This window comes from Phoenix dactylifera, chromosome 14 (genome assembly GCF_051530095.1).
Source record: "Phoenix dactylifera cultivar Ajwa chromosome 14, Ajwa_hap1_PhDact_Kaust_v1.1, whole genome shotgun sequence".
NCBI lineage: Eukaryota > Viridiplantae > Streptophyta > Magnoliopsida > Arecales > Arecaceae > Phoenix > Phoenix dactylifera.
The window spans coordinates 21,680,475-21,698,402 of NC_143203.1; the positions used below are offsets into that span (position 1 = coordinate 21,680,475).

General features: G+C 36.7%; 1 protein-coding gene across 5 annotated transcripts; it reads left to right on the forward strand.

Annotated features, from left to right (window-relative positions):
• Window positions 1–392: 392 nt before the first annotated feature.
• On the forward strand, window positions 393–13,480 carry LOC103709874 (mRNA capping enzyme family protein). 5 transcript variants are annotated; one of them, XR_015973006.2, is made up of 14 exons: window positions 393–705; window positions 841–977; window positions 1,817–1,885; window positions 2,465–2,536; window positions 4,739–4,840; window positions 5,560–5,616; window positions 5,906–6,044; window positions 8,689–8,879; window positions 9,018–9,082; window positions 9,204–9,254; window positions 11,094–11,156; window positions 12,609–12,732; window positions 12,812–12,873; window positions 12,966–13,480. XR_015973006.2 is itself a non-coding variant. In XM_039132266.3 (13 exons), the coding sequence occupies exons 1-13, from the start codon at window positions 630–632 to the stop codon at window positions 13,062–13,064; spliced, it is 1,116 nt and encodes a 371-aa protein (XP_038988194.2). In that variant the 5' UTR covers window positions 393–629; the 3' UTR covers window positions 13,065–13,480. The 5 variants fall into 5 exon arrangements, 4 of the variants coding, with proteins under 4 accessions (XP_038988194.2, XP_088566579.2, XP_089783291.1 ...); XM_039132266.3 differs by lacking the exon at window positions 8,689–8,879; XM_088710453.2 differs by lacking the exons at window positions 8,689–8,879; window positions 12,812–12,873; window positions 12,966–13,480 and adding an exon at window positions 12,214–12,295.
• The last annotated feature ends 4,448 nt before the right edge of the window (window positions 13,481–17,928 follow it).

Here is a 17,928-nt window from a genome sequence, read left to right on the forward strand (position 1 = left end):
GTACTAGAGTATTTTTGGTGCCGTAATTGGCCCTAAAGTAGAAAACAAGTAGTGGCCATACAATAAGTAAAAAATTATCGGTGAACATGAGGGTTGCAATACAAACATGGAAAAACTATGAGAGATCAAATTAGCCTAGAAGAAGGTTTCATGCTGAGGGATAGTTTGGCTAATTCATTTGATGTGACAAGTTATAGGAGCTCTTTATTTTGTAAAATCCACTCTTATTCCTTATAATGAACCTGGAGAAAGGACTTAGAATGCCCCTAATATAATGCAAGGATATCAATTAGGAAAAGAACTTTGCACCATCTATTTTAGGATGGTAACTTTTCCCATGCTCTTCCTCGCTTTTCTGTTTCTAGGGCACTGAGGTAACGTTATTGTGGGCTCTGACCCAGCCCGGCCCAAATCCGACACGGACCGCACAAGACTAAGAGACCACTTCCGTTCCCCATAGCCCGAATTCCCGTCTCACCGGTCGCCCCCTGTTCGCTCTCCTCGCACACCAATCTTTCCTTGGATTTTGTTGGGATCTCTTCCCTCGCCCCGGAAATATCTGGTCCCGTCTTCTAGATTACCATAGAGAGGATTTACCTACTAAAAAGGCCGTCTTTTTCGGTGGAAGTATGAAGCGAGGGTACGAAGAGACCGCCTCCAGCTCCTTCGGCCCGCCTCAATCCAAGTTCAGATCGAACTCATACGGTAGTTTGGTCGAGAGTTACTTGCAATTCCCTAAATTTTTAATTTTTCTAATTTTATCATCGCGAGCTATAGGTTTTTTGCGATGTTTTGAGGAAAAATTGGGATTTTGATGGGGTTTAGGTTTGTGGGTATTAGGTGAATCGCGTAGTGTTGAAGATGAGAGCACGAAGAATGCATTGAGAGTAGCGGAGCATTACAGCGCGAGGTCGAATCAGACTCTGGAGGAGCGTGAGGCGAGCCCCATCATCCATTTGAAGAAGCTTAATAACTGGGTAGGGTTATGATCTACTTTTGATTTTCCGATGTACGGATTGTATCATCTTGCCTCTGTCTTAGATGATGGTCTTTTTGGACTTCATGCGTCTCTTGTTTGTTTGCTTAGCGTTCAGATGAGGAGTGAAACAGTGATATATTGTTCTTTCCCTCTAGATCAAATCTTTTGAGAATTATGGATAAAACCTCCTGGACTAGTCATATTGGAGCATAGATTACCAAAAGATTGGTTGCCGTTATTTGCTTAATAATTTCCAATATGAGTAAATTGGGTGCCAAAAAGCTGGGCAAGGGAGTTAACATCTTATGTTGCATAAGTTCTATGCTAGGATACAGTGCTTTGTTTTTTGATAATAACCGCCATATATTATTCTCAACAATCTATCTATTATGGATCAATTCACTTTGCTACTGATATGAGGAATGTTGAATAAATGAAATTTGTTATTAATGATCTAAGTCCTCTTTCTTCAAGAATTAATGCTGTTCGCTGGATGAATCATGTTTAAGTATGCTTCATGGGTTCTCGTTGCTAACTCAATGATACCTATCATGATCACAATTCACATTAAACTTGGATTCTCAAGTCATTGTTTCATATCCCATGTTGTCTATATATTTTACTAGAGCGAGTGTGCACGCGAAAGAGAGAGCGCCTTGTCTCTCTCTTTCAGACTATGGGAATTATGCTTTTATGCACATTCCTGTTGATGGCATGTTGTCTTTTTAGTATCTTATTTCCATTGTAACCATTTTGTTATTTAAATTTTGTGTTGTTAGCTTTAGATTCATATTATGCGGCTGATTTCATAATTATCTGTATTTCTTTGTTTGATAGATTAAAAGTGTCCTCATTCAGCTGTATGCTCGTCGGGGAGATTCTGTGCTCGATCTTGCTTGTGGAAAGGTTAGTAGCAATGACATTCGGATACTTACTGTATTTGCAACGTGCCATACTTTTGAGGCATACACACTGATGCACTTGCTTGATCAAAATTTGTGTAATTTTGACAATAAATATTGGGCTTGATTGTATTGCCGATATTTGACTAAAGATTGGTTGCTTAAGGACTAAGTCAGGTGTTTAACCTTATTCCTATCAACTACTTTAGGTAAAGTTATTTGTAATTAGAAATATCAACATCCATGGTGTTTTAAGACACTCAAGGAGTCTGAGCTATTGAGAAAGCTATTTGGTTTTAATTTATTTTCTTTATCTTCAACATTGATGTATGAAAGTTACTTACATTTTGTGATAGATTAATGTACTTCTTATATTGTAACCATTATTAGCAAGTAATATCCTATTAATATGCAGATAAAGATGAACATAATTTGCTTAACAGATAGTTTTGTGCTCTAAGATTTGGGTGTGCACCTTTGTATTTTTCTATGACAATTCACTGAGAAAAAATTTATTAGACCCACAACCCATGTGCGATTTATCTTTGCTTCATTGATGTATCTCTTATATGTTTCTCTCTAGGGTGGTGACCTGATCAAATGGGACAAGGCAAAAATTGGATATTACATTGGTGTTGATATAGCAGAAGGCTCAGTAAGTACCCTTCTATTTTGCCAGGTCTTCCTGAAAATAAAGTAGTTGAGTCACTGACATGCTGAGTTGATGGTGTCATACTGTTTATCTTGGATAGGTTACTACTTAACTGTTTTGTGGAAATATTCTATCTTCACAATATTTGCCATTTATATCTGCTTTTCCACAAGAATGCAGTTATTTGTTGGTTTTTTGAATCTTAACGTCATGTCTAGACAATATAATCTCGTTGCATACTCATCCATGATTTTGATTGTCTCACCAGTTTGATTTTACTCCCAAGAAGAGTGACTTCCTCGTACTTTCTATGAGGCAGGGTTCCCGGTAAATAAATATTGTTTTTCAACGTCTTGGTTAGCTTGCTGTCTTCTAGTGTGTTGCCCCTTATGTGCACCACATTACTCTTGATCAGCTGACCCTGTCATGAAAACTTGATTGATGAAGGTGCACTATATTTTCATGTTAACGAGTTTTGATGAAGTCATATAGTGTGGAAATTGCAGGGAAGAACCACATACATTTGAAATGCTGTTGACCTATGAACTCAAATCCTCAACATGGGTGTTATTGAACTATAAATTAAAATCCTCGTTTTGGTAGGTATCCATTTTGCTCTAGAAAAGAAATATTACTGTCTCATATGATTATTGTATAGATGGCAGGCATTTGTTCATAGCATGCATCTAACATTGGCCTTTTTGCATTTTCTTATTATCTGCCTAACATATTTGTTTTCTTATGTGCTTATGTCTCTTTGAGTCTCTGTGTTTTTTCACTTTCAGAGATAAGTTATGATCATGAATTTGCTTCCTTTTCATATATGCATTTTTTTTTGGGTTTTAAAACAGGTGACATTTATTTAGCACGTCTTTTGGTATATATTATTGTTATATTTTTCAAAAGATTATAAACTTCGATGTCCAATAATGTGTTTTGTTTATTTAGAGAAGGAGAAAGGGGGGGGGGGGGGGTTGGAAGATATCCATGAACCCTTATTCCAAATATTTTTGTTGCATGGTTGACCCTTCTTCACCAAATGTTCCTACTAAAGCTACATCTACTGTCAATGCAAGTTTCTTAAACATTTCTCACAAACTCCAGTCATGTTGCTTAGATAATTTCCTCTTCCTGCCTCTTCAATACAGATCTGAGCCTCTTCAAGCCAACAAATTTTCAAATTTCACATTATATGCGCAAACAGTTTTTGTTTATAATTCTTGATTGCTTTTTCCTTGATTGTGTGATACTTACTCTTGTTCTGCCACACATGGTCTTTACTCTATCCTTTCCTAATATCGACTCAAGATTCACAATGTTGCACGATCATGTTGTTGCTTGAAGCCTTCATAATGCTGACATTTTGAATCATAAGAGATGGGCAACAATATTTATATCCTAGAAAATTTTTCCTTTAGTCTCGTAACCTATGCTTTGATTTCATAAGCCCCAAGTGCACCACTCAAGAGCCTGTCCATTCGGCTTTGTTTTTTATTTTTCCGTTCTTCAAATATTTAGTGGCCATCAAATTCAATATTTATTGCTACTCCATACAAATTGCATCTTATTATTGTTCTTATGTTTTGGTTTCAGTTTTGATACCCTTGTTTTTTGAAGCTTCCGTTTATAGTTTCAATCAGTATTTAACCTTCTTGCATCAGTCAGCACTCAGCACTGTATAATCTCCACACGATATGTTTTATGATACCTTTTTAATGAGAGTAGCAAGTTGATCTACAATATTTCAGAAAATGTTGGCTTAGGACCACTCCTTGATGTTACCCAGTTTGATTGGAAGTTCACTTGCTTTATCATGGTTACTTCCATACACCATCACTGCTGCATATGGTCATTAATAATTTTAATGTACCTTGTAAGTGCATCCATCTTCCTCAACCAAAGTTGCCAAACTACCTTGTGGTACTCAGTTGTGTGCTTTTGCTAAATTGATGAAGACCATTTCTAGGTTTTTGCTTCTTGCCAAATCTTTCTAGTGGTTGCCTAAGCAAGAATAATATTCTTTTTGACCAAGTGTAAGTTATGACGCAAAATAATTCTTCTTCAAGTATGTTGAGGTGTTTTCTTTTATGCTAAATATGTGCATGACCAAAGGAGTTTACCGCATACTATATATTTTTCTGCTCTTGCAGGGTTCAGTCACACTGATATCATAACCTGTGATATTTCTCTCTGAAATGTGTTTAGATAAAAGACTGTAGAACTCGCTACAATGGCGACCCAGACCAACAACAACGTAGGAAGAAGTTCAGTTTTCCTGCTCGCCTTATTTGTGCTGATTGTTATGAGGTAATGATGAATCTCTTTCATATTAGTGATCCTTGTGGGACTCAAGCTCTACATTCGTTGCCATATCAGCACTGGCGCACTGCCTGAATGTTACTGCCACTTTTATTGTTCAAACCTTTTCCTAAAAATTCAAGAAAGATGTGTGTTTGATACAAAAGGAATGTGTTCTCTTGTTTACCAGGTTTTCTTTACAGTTCATGAGTTAATATATTACTGTCATTTGATTTTTTTTCTTTCACAGATCACAGTTGCTAAATGAAGAAAAAGTTTCAACAGTACATAGCTTAGCACTTAGCTTTATATTATTACTAGAATGTGACATGGTTGATGCATGTGAGAGGCCACACAGTCACACACTTGAGCTCAGTAAGAAAAGGGAGCAGCACTTGTTCTCTGCAAGAAAGAGAAAGGGAGTAGGGGCATTTTGGAAAGGACAAAAAAAAGCACAGTTGAACTCAGAGGGTAGAGTAGCATCCCTGGAGTTATTCACAGAGATAATAAAATTGTACCAACCGTTTGAACTCTGATTTGATAACTAATATTTTGGTATTATTACTCAGTCTATAAAGATCTACATTTTATTAATTTAATAATGCCACTCTGATTTACATAATAGAAACTAAGGCCAATGCATTATTATTTTCGTAGTGCAATGAATTTAATTTTATCCTTAGGAAAAGAAAAGTTCGTGCTGATTTGTAGTCCATGCTGGATTTCAGGCTCGCTTGGACAAGTATTTGCGTGATGATGCACCATATGATATATGCAGCTGTCAGGTGATCAATTTGTTATATCTAGAAAAATGTGCATCATGTTTATTTGAAAAAACTACTGGTGGGTGCATTAGTTTGTCAAACTCCAGACATGTTATCTCCGCATATTGATAGTTTACGATATCATTTGAAATGAAATTTGCCATCAGCCTTGTGCTATGCCTGATCAACTAATAAAAGGCTGTACTAGCTGTTTAATGGTGTTGTTATATTATGATTAATGGCTCTAGTATATTTGATAGATTATGATAATAATCTCTTTTTGGTTCCACTGGCTTCATAAATTTTGCAGTTTGCCTTACATTACTCATGGTCAACTGAAGCACGCGCAAGGCGAGCCTTGGCTACTGTCTCTGCCTTGCTTCGGCCTGGAGGCACCTTTATAGGGACAATGCCTGATGCAAATGTCATTATCAAAAGGCTTAGGGAAGGTATTCACCTTCTAATGGTTTTTTTTGGTATTTTATGGTTACAAGTTTTGCAACTTTTCTGGATCTTTAATGATCTCTCAAATGGAATTATGGAAGAGCTATGTTATTTGGCACAACCTAGTTGATTAATCCATGTTAGTTTAGTATGATTCCAGTAGAATTGCTTAGTTATTAGCTCATCTCTATCTTTTTTTCCCCAAATGTTATTACGAATTAAAGTAGCATTTGTCATTAGAAAATCAATTCAATGATGTCATCCTTTTCAGACAGAAATCCTGTTACACCTATCTCTCTTGAGCTGAAGGTGCTATCAGGAAATCCTAAAAGACAGTCATGAATGGCATTCTATTGAGCAAATCTAAATGCTTTAATTGACCCTAGATAACAGGATATTCTGTTTAATTTCTTCAATTTTTGATTTGTTGAGGCATTGGAAAACAAAGTTGGTTGGTTTGGTTTATTTTTCTTCTGACTAGATCCTGAAGTCAAGGTATATGCTAAATAATGGTTGAGAAGTATTGATCCCCCATACAAAATATGTGTCAAAATTGAAACTTGCTTCAGGGTGATGAGACATAGGAGATGCATTGTGGGATTGTAAAAACTTTGCCATGCTAGAAACTAGTACTGTAAATAGGTGCAATTTTGTGCTAAGTATTATATTATACAAAGTATTATATATTTAGAAAATAAATTTTGGAACATAACAAATGAGGATTTGGACCTGATCTGACCTGGACTCCACAAGTCAGAATGTGTCAATGATTTAGGGTGTTGGAATCTCAAGCTGTAAAGGCTTATAATATATCATATCGAAAAACCTGTAAAAAGTACAAAGTGAATTTCTAAAACATATTTAAAAAGCATTTGAAGAAAAGTATGATCATAATCATTATGTAACCCTCGACCAGATTAATTAGGTTCAGTTTTTGAATAATATAATTTGCTGATTGTTCCTGCAAAGGGGCTAAGGGCAACCTTTGATTCTATCGCAAGCTTTTCAAATCTCTGCTTGCAATTTCTAATCATGTTAAATCAAGCTTTCCTCTCCTCTTTGTTGGTCCTTGTGAACATATTGTGGCACCTCGCTTTATTGGTGCCTCTTTGAATTTCCATTATACAGGCACATACCATCTTAATCAGTATCACCTTGTCGTCCTCAAATTGGTGCAACCCTATATTTCCTATATGCTTATTTCTTAATTTAGCATTTCTAGTTTTGCCACTCATCTAACCATGAATAAAATTGTCGAAGAAGTTACTTTTTTATTCTAAAAGATTTTACTGTTATAACAATAAAATTTTCTATATTATTGATGACCTAAGTTTTGCTTGCCTTTTAAATAGATAGAAGGATGATGATTCCTAGAACCTTGATTTCTTGCTCTTGTCAAGAAACGTTAAGACATGCAGGCTCTCATGTGTATCTATGCAATAGTAGCACTGCACTGACCAAGCTGGTTTGCAGCCATAAAAAAGTTGAAGATATGAAAGAATACAGAGGAGAATTTTACAGCTAATTTATGCGGGAAAATCAACTAACTGGATTTTTTTAAAAGAAAAGTGAGGAGATTTAAGTAAATTTCATACATGAAGTTTCAGTGGAAGAAAAATTGGTGTGAAATGAAGGAAGAACCATTAGAAATTCGTATTGGACAAATGAAGCATATGCATGATGAAACAGTGTCAAATCCATCGACTGCATGCAAAGATTTATAAGCTTTTAGCTTTGGCAGGCCTCCATCAGTATTTGCCTACCCACTTTAAAAGTATTTTGTCATTTTTAGAGGAACCAGATACATCCAGAATTAAACCCGTAGGGTACATTATTTTTGGATACTTCTGTCTATGCATATGTTCTGTTTTTGTTTTGTTTTTTTTTTTTTCTTGCAGGGAATGGAGGTTTTCTTTTTTTTTTTGGGGGGGGGGGGGGGGGTGGATTTTCATTGATTGAAATCTTGGATGCTTACTGCCGTATTAAACCCACAAAGCAGCTTATAAGGTATATGTTTACTAGAAAGGGGTTTCTAAAATGCACTTCTGCCAGGAGCCTTACTGAAATTTAAGTCCTTAGTCAAAAGAGTGAGCGCATACATACTTCAAAAGAGGAGGCCTACGCATGCATCTGTTAGCGATAATTGATAAGATGCTGCTTTAGATAAAGTTAGGAGAGAGTGTGTCTATCTCAAAAAACTGAACTGTATCCATCCAGGGAGGCTAATATTTAAGAATCAATTGAGATACTTTTATCACAGTTACAGCTGAAGTTAGAAGCAACTTAGCAAGGATAGATGTTGTCACAAATGACATGACCTTGGTAGGCTATGAAGGGGATTCTTCAGGGGTGGGGGGAGGCTTCTTGATTATTGGTAATTCTCAAGGTGCTAGCCATCTGAAGGTTTTAATTAGTTTCACTTCACATTCCTGCATATTAACTTGGAAAAAAAAATTGCTATTGGATTTTGCTCACTGTCTTGTGGATGGATTTGTGATGCTCTCCATGATGAGAACTTAGAACATCTTGATATAGAGTTGGTCAGTCAGAAATTTTTTATCATAGTCGTAGAACATTGATGTCATAGTCATGAATATTCTTGACCCTGATGATTTTCTAATTTTTGTTTGAAACTATTTTTGGATGCAGATTTATTCTTGTTTGTCTTTACAAGAGTCATACCCTTTGGCATGACTGTGATGACTCTGCTTGCATTTCTTGTCAAAGAAACTATTGTTTCATTTATTCTATTTGCAAGTACTTTTTATGACTTGACATATGACCAAGCATGTGTACAACTGACACAACATCACAACCTCTCTGAAGAAGACCTTTTACTGGTCTGGCTTTTATTTCTCTTTCTTGCTTTAGTGGTTCTTTTATAAAATGCTCTCTGTTACCTGTCACTAATCTATTATTTATGTCTGCTACCAAAAGTGAAATCTATTGTTTATGTTCTCTTGCTGGCTTTGTTGCAGCTGAAGGACTGGAATTTGGGAATAGTGTTTACTGGATTTGTTTCGATGAAGAATATGCTCAGAAGGTGAACTTTTTTTTTTGAAGTTTGCTGCTGATGGTTTTGCTAATACCACTCTGCTCTTTAATCTTTTATAATGGAGTTCTGATTTAGAATATTTTCCTTTCTTTGTTTTGGTATGGTTCAGAAATTTAAATCATCTAATCCTTTTGGCATCAAGTACAAGTTCCACTTAGAGGTAAAAGAACAGAGCTCTCTCTCTCTCTCTCTCCGCCCCCCTCCTCTGTGTGTAAGTACGCATGCACGTCGTGTGTGCAGGGAGGGGGGCACAGGTGCATGCATGACAATTTTTTTGTTCATCTGCTTCATTAATCTTTTTCATGATTTATCAAGCTCTCTGAATTTGTGTTCTGTTACGTCTTCTATCATCAATGTTCTATGCCATACAAATGTGCTTTTTTGCATATACTTTGAACTTGTATATATACAAACTAGAGTAGATAAGCAGCTACTTTATTAGGACAGGAACCGACTTAAGAGGTTTAGTAAGTGGGCAAATTTTGTTTTTCAAATTAGCTCTCTTGAGATCTTAGTACGACTAGTTCTTAAACCTCTGGCATATATGTGTTGACATCTTAACTATGGGTACCATTCCTTGACATGACCCCTTCATTTTTCATTTATTTTGTAATATTCCATGTTGCCTATGATACAGTGAGGAACATAATGTTGAGAGAAAGAAAGCTCATTAATGATATATGTCCTTTATTTGAATAATTTGGGCAGAGTTATTAAAAAAATCAATCTCCAACTCAACTGCCAGATGTTGGAAAAAAGAACCTATATCTACTCTAGTCATTTGTTGCTTCAAGCACATGCTTTAGTGTTTAACATTCAAATTCTTAGAAGTTTGAATTGAAGAGGGGAGAAAGGAAGGTTTGATGTTGGGAAATGCTTTAGTCTTTTATGTAGATATGCTGATGGGTTTGCCTGCTGGCAAATTTTGTATTTTCAGTTGGGTAGTCAGCAAATCCCATCAAAAATTTTGGACCTTGACCTAGATATCCCCCTTTTGCATCTCTAATTTGATATAGTGTATACTTATGTTCTCAATTTTTAAATTGCCTAAGCAAATGCAGCAGCCTCAATGATAATTTTCTCAAACATTTGTCATTTTCTTTTAACATTAGTATAGCACATGATATTATATTTTGACTCATGTTTTATTTTACTCGGTAATTGCAATTTGTCACCTTTTGACAAATTGGTATCGCAGTACTATTCCAATTATGTACATTTTCCTTTTCTTCTTTCTTTCTTTTTTTTTTCTGGGGTAGGGGGGCATGCAGTTAAGTAACTTGATTGGACCAACAGCCAACACAGGCATACCTTGTAGAGAAATATTACATGCGACAGAGAATTATATATAAAACTATTTTTTGTCGTTAAAAACTGAACTTCAATAATTAGCTAGAAAGATCTGCAGTTAGTGGTTTCATGCAGATAAATGAAGTTTGTTGCCATATTTTGCCATCTCTTCTCTCTCCCCCCCAACCCCTTAATTCTCTGTTATTCATTTTGCACTATGCTAGAGCTTTTACAATTGCATGTTCTCAAGCTAGAGCATCATATTTTTATTGAAAAGTTTGTCAACCTACTTGGTTGAGTGTAAGTCTTTAGATTTGGTGGGTGTTTTTACATCTCACCTTTCCAGATACTTTGAGACTCTCTCCTATGTGATTAGGGATTGTGTGATATCCAGTGTCCTCGATTTTTCCTGTCTATATATTGCTGGCTTTGTCTACCCTACAAATCATATATGTTGCCTGCTCTGGCAGTTTTGTATTTTTAGCTTGCTTGAGCATTGAAGTTTCCTCTTAAGAATTTTATTGAACTGCTTTAATCTTGCAATCTGAAGTTTCCAATTTCCCAGTTGTTCATTTCTTTAAAGCAATGCTTGGATTGTACTTAAATTTTACACATTTCCATTTTTTAAATTTATAAGTCAAAATTTCCCCCTTTTTTTTCCAGTTTAACTGCATGGGACCATGATATGTCTAACTGGCTTTTTATGCAGGATGCCGTTGATTGTCCTGAGTGGATCGTCCCGTTCAATGTCTTTAAATCATTAGCAGAGGAGGTATGCATCATCCATATTTCTCAGTTATGATCTGTTGGTCTGTTGTTTATGTGGTGGTTGATAATTTATTCTCTATTGATTACTCTAGTTGATATTCAAATTTATCTGGCATATGCTATCATTTATTTTGCTCAGTGCATATGTTAGTTCCTTATTTGAAGTGTCTTGTGCAATTTATAATCTCTATATTATACAAAAATGGTCAGTAACACAGTCTGCCGTACTCTCACAACGTTGAATCAATTTTCTTGCATGTTGGTTGAAATAGCTTGTGAATTTTAACTTGTAGAAGGCATATCACCATTCACCTCCCACCACCAGCTAATCAGCGTCGTATGATTGCTGAGGTTTAGGCTGACCATATTGTATACCCTTGCCAAAGTTGGATTTTTTTTTTGTTTTGTTTTTTTGGAGGTGGGGGTGGCAAAGCAGAGAGAGAGAGAGAGAGAGGGAGGGTAACCAAGATCAAATAAACTATGATCATAACGGTCAGCCAAAACTATTGAAAACTAGTGCACAAAAATGTTGAGGAAGATTTCCCTCAGAAAAAAAAAATCATGATTTTCCAGGGACCCTGAGTTCAACAACCAGTTGGCTAGCTGGATTCCTTTGAAAAAAGATGTGTTGCTTTAAAAGTATCTAGGAAATTCTGGATCTTCCAAATGTCCTGCAAGAAAGGATTGTTTGATGGACAATTCAAACTTGGGCCTCTGATCCTGTTAGGGAGTCGCCTTCCAACCATGTCTCGCTAGCATGATGCACGAAGCAAACAGTTTGCAGTACCTCCCATGCCACCTGCATTTCAGCTGAAGGGATGGAGGAATTATCCAACAGATGAGAACCAGTAGATGCTAGCTGCCCATATTCTTCTCTTAGAATAAATCCAGTATCACCTTTTGTTCCTTTATTAAACTATGATTAGAAGAATGAACATAAAATATTTGCACGGTAGTTGTTTCTATTGTTGATTGGTTTTGCATTTTTTTCGTCTGGAACTGCCAACTTCCTTCTCTGATTTCCCGCTTATTTATAGTTTTAATACTCGGAAACATGTCAGACAGAAGACGTTTTGCCAACCTTTTTTTTCCAATCTTGCATCAAAGTGCAGTGGGCCAACATAGAGAATATGCAGTAATGTGGTATGTATGGTATGTAGATAGTTATTCTGTGAAATTATGTTTAGATTTAGCACTTCAAATCTATGTGTTCTTAGCTTCAATATGCACAGGATCAGGGATTCATATTGTTATATTCATAGCATATAACACAATATCAAGTATCAACATATTTTATCATTTGTGGATCAGATCGCACATTTATTATCTTCAGTCATTTTAATCACCCACCTATGTTGCAAACATGTATTCCCACACAATCTGTTGAGTGAGTGATGCGGGTTCACCATGATAGATCCAGAAAGGTCGCTCAGTTTTCCATCTTTATGCTTTGCAGTATGATTTGGAGCTTGTTTTTGTGAAGAACTCCCATGAATTTGTAAACGAATACTTGAAAAAGCCTGAGTTTGCTGAGCTCATGCGTAGGCTTGGTGCATTGGGTGATGGAAACCAGGATCAAAGTGAGTTTTTTTCTGCACTTGACTGCAACATTAACTCAATTTCCTTCGGTTAGCTTGAACTAGGCATTGAATCGTGCAGGCACTCTATCGCAAGATGAGTGGGATGTAGCATACCTGTATTTGGCATTCGTGTTGAGGAAGGTAACTCAAAAAAGTTGTGTCCATTATATCACCTAACTAATTCAATCCATGGAACACAAAAATGATCTTTTAATGGTTTTTTTTTAACTCAGCGAGGCCAACCACCTACTAGTAGGAGGAACAGCAGCATAAATAAAGGAAAGATGTACATATCAGACGATGACATTGAGTTCATCAGAAATGGTTCCTGAACCTGTTTTTCCTTATTTTCCAATCTGTTGGGGTCGCATGCAGTATAATGATTGCTGTATCCTCCATTCACATACTACAGAGAGTTGGAGCCTACAACACAGTACTTAAAAGGAGCTTCCTGACAGCTAATAATGCAAGCTAGCCAGAAACTTCACCGAACCTAACCTGGTTTAACAGCATTGTATTTTGTAATTCAACTTTTCCTCCTGAGATAAATTGATGATAAAGTTTCCTTGGTCTTAATGCATGGCTCATAATTAGATTTTATGTACCACAAGGGAAAATCAGAACATAATGATGAAGCTTTGAACTGGTAGTGTTGGCCAGTTCCTGTTTTTTTGTCCTTTTCATAATTTCCTTTCCTCAGCAGTGATTAGAAAGTGTAGTTGAAATTTAATATTTGTTTCTCTTTGAATTTTTTCGAGTCTTTATGGGCTCTTTGAAATCAAGGACATGGGAATGAAGATAAGGTCACAAGCAAATCCTGAACTGTCGTGCCATATCATTTTTCTCAGAAGTTTTTGTTTTGTCTTTTTTTTTCCCCTCCTGTTTTGGCTAACAATTATTCTTCTAAATATTTAAGTCTGACTTGATTAAAACTTGTCCCAAATCAAGATTATGCGTAATTTTTAAATCCTCAAGCTAGATTTTGTTTTCTAGAGGGAATGGATGTCGTTGTTACAGCCAGGATGGTACAGGTGTGAGAAAAGTCGGGCTCTTTTTATTCTAATATTAAACCAAAGCTCCTGCTTGGTCATTTCATATCTCTAGAGATCAGGTTTTGCTTCGAGAGATGAAGAAGAAAAGTAAACCTTTTGCTGGTGAAAGTGTTATCATCATTATAAAAAAATGAGCGGTTTAATTAAATTGGAGAGTCATATTCCATGATACTTTTCACATACAATTGTCATCAGACCTTTGCCATCCATGATACTGTTCGTATGTGCTGCATATGTTAGACTTAATTAAAAGTTGTTACTTATTTCTACCTAGCCAAAGAAAGACAGATCTTAGAGTTAATTTTGTAGTAATGATTTGTGTGACGCTCTTTTCGTATGCAATTTATATGTAATGTGTGACTTTGGTTAAAGGTATATCGGTTGAAGTAGATGTTTTTTTTTTCTCGATAAAAGCTAAATGCCAAAAAAAGTAGCCATTCCTTTAAGTTTTTAAGGATTATCAAATATCAGCCTGTACTCTTACATTGCTGGCAATGGCTGATGGCTCCAAATAATATACAGGAGAAGTTGTGATAGAGACTGGCAGCATCCAAAGAAAGAATAATTGGTGTCATCCAAAGAAAGGATAATTGGTGTCGTTTGATCTTGTTCAAGTTTTTTTTTTTTTCTTTTTTTTTTTTTTAATATAGCAGCAACTCATATCATATATGAGTACATCCAAAAGAATCTAAAAAAAAAAAAAGCCGAGGAAAAGATGAGAGAGCACACTCTGGACTCTTTCAGCAAAATTTTTCTATGTGGTGTGCTGCATGGAAGACAATTCAGTCAGCTGTACTGGATAGTTTTTTTTTTTAATTGAATGTGAATATGTTATGGATGAGATTAGAAGTCATTCAGTGAGATTAGTGGGTGACAGCTCCGGCTCCATAAATTTCTAGCATTCAAGCATCTCTTGTCCTAATGTCTCAACCTCGGAGACCGTAGGTTTCATCTAGGTCAATGTTTTTCTTGTTTATTTTTTCCCATCTCCCAAGAAAAGGTGCGTGTAGTTCAATTTTGACGTGCCTTTTTTAAAGAGTATCGATAAAGACATAACTAGTACTCCATGATTGAGGTCTCAGGGATTAAAAAATAATTATTCATCATCTGGTTTTGTGTGCATTGCCCGGTAAAGCAATCCCATTCTATTGCGTGTGGTCCCTTGTCTTAGGGAATGGCTTGATCAATATATTATAAACTAATATGCCAAATTTTCATGGGCAGGCGTTTTGGATCTTTAGGCCATATCAGGAGGGGACGGTTTGCTTCTGGCTAAACTTTTGAAAGAAGAAGGCCAAAGTTCACAAAATTCATTGAAGTTAAGAATTGCCATTAAGGTGAGAAAGTGATGGAACATTTTAATGCAATTGGCCCGATGCAACCCATTCGGCTAGTATGGACCCCAATTGACTAGAAAATTTCATGCTATTGATCCCTATGTCGGCACTTATTTTCGATACATCTCTTAATGTATAAAAGCTTTCTAATTATCGTTTTCTTGATCATAGAACACATACATAGAAAATCAAGGTTGAAATAGGGTAAAATGGGCATCGGCCATTAAGATTAGCAATATGATTCTGCTACTTCAAATGTACCTTAACCTTAGCAAAACAGGATAAAATGGGCATCATTGATCCTCTCATTCATGAATCCTAGTTGCTCATGAATGCAATACTCAAAATTATATGCCCCTGAAACTCATAGGATCATAATTATCGTATGATGCATGATTAGCTGAGAGGAGCCCAACTTATACAAAGGCCTTCAAAACATCGTGTCAATCATATACCTTAACTAGAAAAATAAGAAAATATAAAAAATATCTCATATTGCTGCTACTTTAGAAGCATTGTAAATTGATAGAAATTATTTTATGATCTTATAAAACGTTTATGCCAACTTTTTTTTTTTTTCCTCCTAACGTAGATGATTCATACAGTCTTAGTATAAATATATTTAAAAAAATCGATCTATAGAATATTTTTAAAATAATTGGCCACATATAAGATCATCCAATTAGCAGGTTCGTTGGTTTTTTTTTCCGCCCAAAAGGCCACCTTGCCACGTATCATAATTTGAATGCCTCAAGGCGGGAGGGTCGCACTGTCTACGCCGTTACAGCGAATCCATTCAATGACGGCAGCCGCATCACCTTCGAGGACTCTTTTAGGAATCCGCCTCACGTGCACTCCAAGGCGTCGCGTTTCCCAAGCCGCCGCTGTTTCCACCTATTTTTTTATTATTATATCCCGCCTCCCTTTATGGCCTCGTCGTCGCCTGCTCGCTTTCCCCGAGCGCCCGCGCCCTGTCGGAGGGGGCGGACGCCAGGCTGGAATTCTATTCGGCTCAGAGGCTGGGATCAAGTCCGCCCACGAGGCAAGTGGGGTATATTAAAATAATGCACGTTTCCCGTTTGCTTTCTTGCCCCGGCAATCCGCAATCGGGTCGGAAAGCAATGTCCGCCCGTACGACTCATCCACACCTCTCTCTAATCATCCCTCGCAAGTTTCTCGCAGACGGAAAACCTACCCCCTCGTCCCTTTTCTTTTCAGAGCTTGTCTTTTTCCCCCTTGGATTACCCCTCCCTGTCGTTATTTAAAATTAGACGTCCGTTGTCACATTGAGGACCTCACTTTAACGATCCTAAATTTCAAACGGTCTCCTCTCACATTTTTCAAATAATTTTTTTTTACATGAATAACCTTTTAAACATTAAATTTTTATATAAATATTTTTTAAAATTAATATTTATATATATACTCTTGTAAAATATTTATTTTTTTATACTATCCTTTTGCATATTTACCAAATATTAATAATATTTGAACTGCATTAATCTCATTTACTCATATGGTAACACTGACTTAGCTTTATAAAAATGAGCCCATCAATATACAATATCCCGTATTATATATAAAACAAACTTCACTAGAATGATTGTCCAATTTCATATGAGCAGGCGTGATGCGCTGCTCCAAGAAAAAATAGCGAAGCCAAAAAAAAAAGAAAAAATAAATAAATCTATAATAATATGTTAAAGGAGATATAGAAAGTAATCCACCATAATTCTAAAAAAACAATCTCTTTATCTACTACTAATAAATCCATCATCTTAACTATCTCTCTTTTAAAATACTACCAATATTAATAATATCAAAATTTTAAGAAACGCAGCAATCCAAAACTTTAATAGTTCCAGTGTAGCTTGAATAACTCACAAATGTTTAAAAATTTACAAAATTTACATCAAAATAGACTTTTTCCTCGATCTCTTAAAAGAATTAAACTTCTAAAATAAGAGAAAATATGAGTAGTATGATACTGTAAAAATGAGCAAAGCATTACTGATAATTACTTATAATTTAAAATATCTTCATTCATATTTCTTCAGCTTACAAATCACCAGACAAATGCACAAAGTATAATCCAATATCATTAAGTCAGCAACGTTACTGTGGTCACTGCAGCAAGCGCAAATATCTCTCCCTGGTGCTCCCACCAACCCAGTCGGTCCGTATCCAGGATATTTTGGATATATCCATGATATCTTCCCATCCAACGGCCACTAATGAACCTTTTCTCCATCTAGCTTCCTGGATAAATTTCTCCACACTCCCAAGGAAAAAAAGAAAAAAAAAACGACACAACTCGACGACGTAGAAAACGACCGCACAGTGAAAACCCATCAATAGTTCTGGTGGTCCCCACATACTTAAAACCAGAAACCGGTCCCCATAACGGGTTCCAATTCGGAGCGGGGCCGTATAATTTGGGGCATTTAAGCCAGCTGTCTCGCGACGTCAGCGACTCACGCTTTTACTCTGAGTGCTGCCTCTCGCCAGCTCCCGGCGTCAGAGGGCACAGCTGGACTGGACGCGCGTCCTCCTACCATTGGCTGGACCGTCCGGACTCGAGCTTTGCCAGGGACCGCGACCTGCACGGCCGTACGTTGGTGCCCTCCGGGTCCGGTCCGGTCCAGCTAAGCCGCGGCGGGGAGCAACGGCTACTCGTACTACGTGGCAGGTGACGGGTCAGGGAGCAGGGATTTTTGTCCGACGGGGCAGATGGCGTTTGTCCCCACGGGGCTTCCGGCAGAAGCCAACGAGGGCGGGCTATAAAGGCGGGGCCGCAGGGCTTCGGA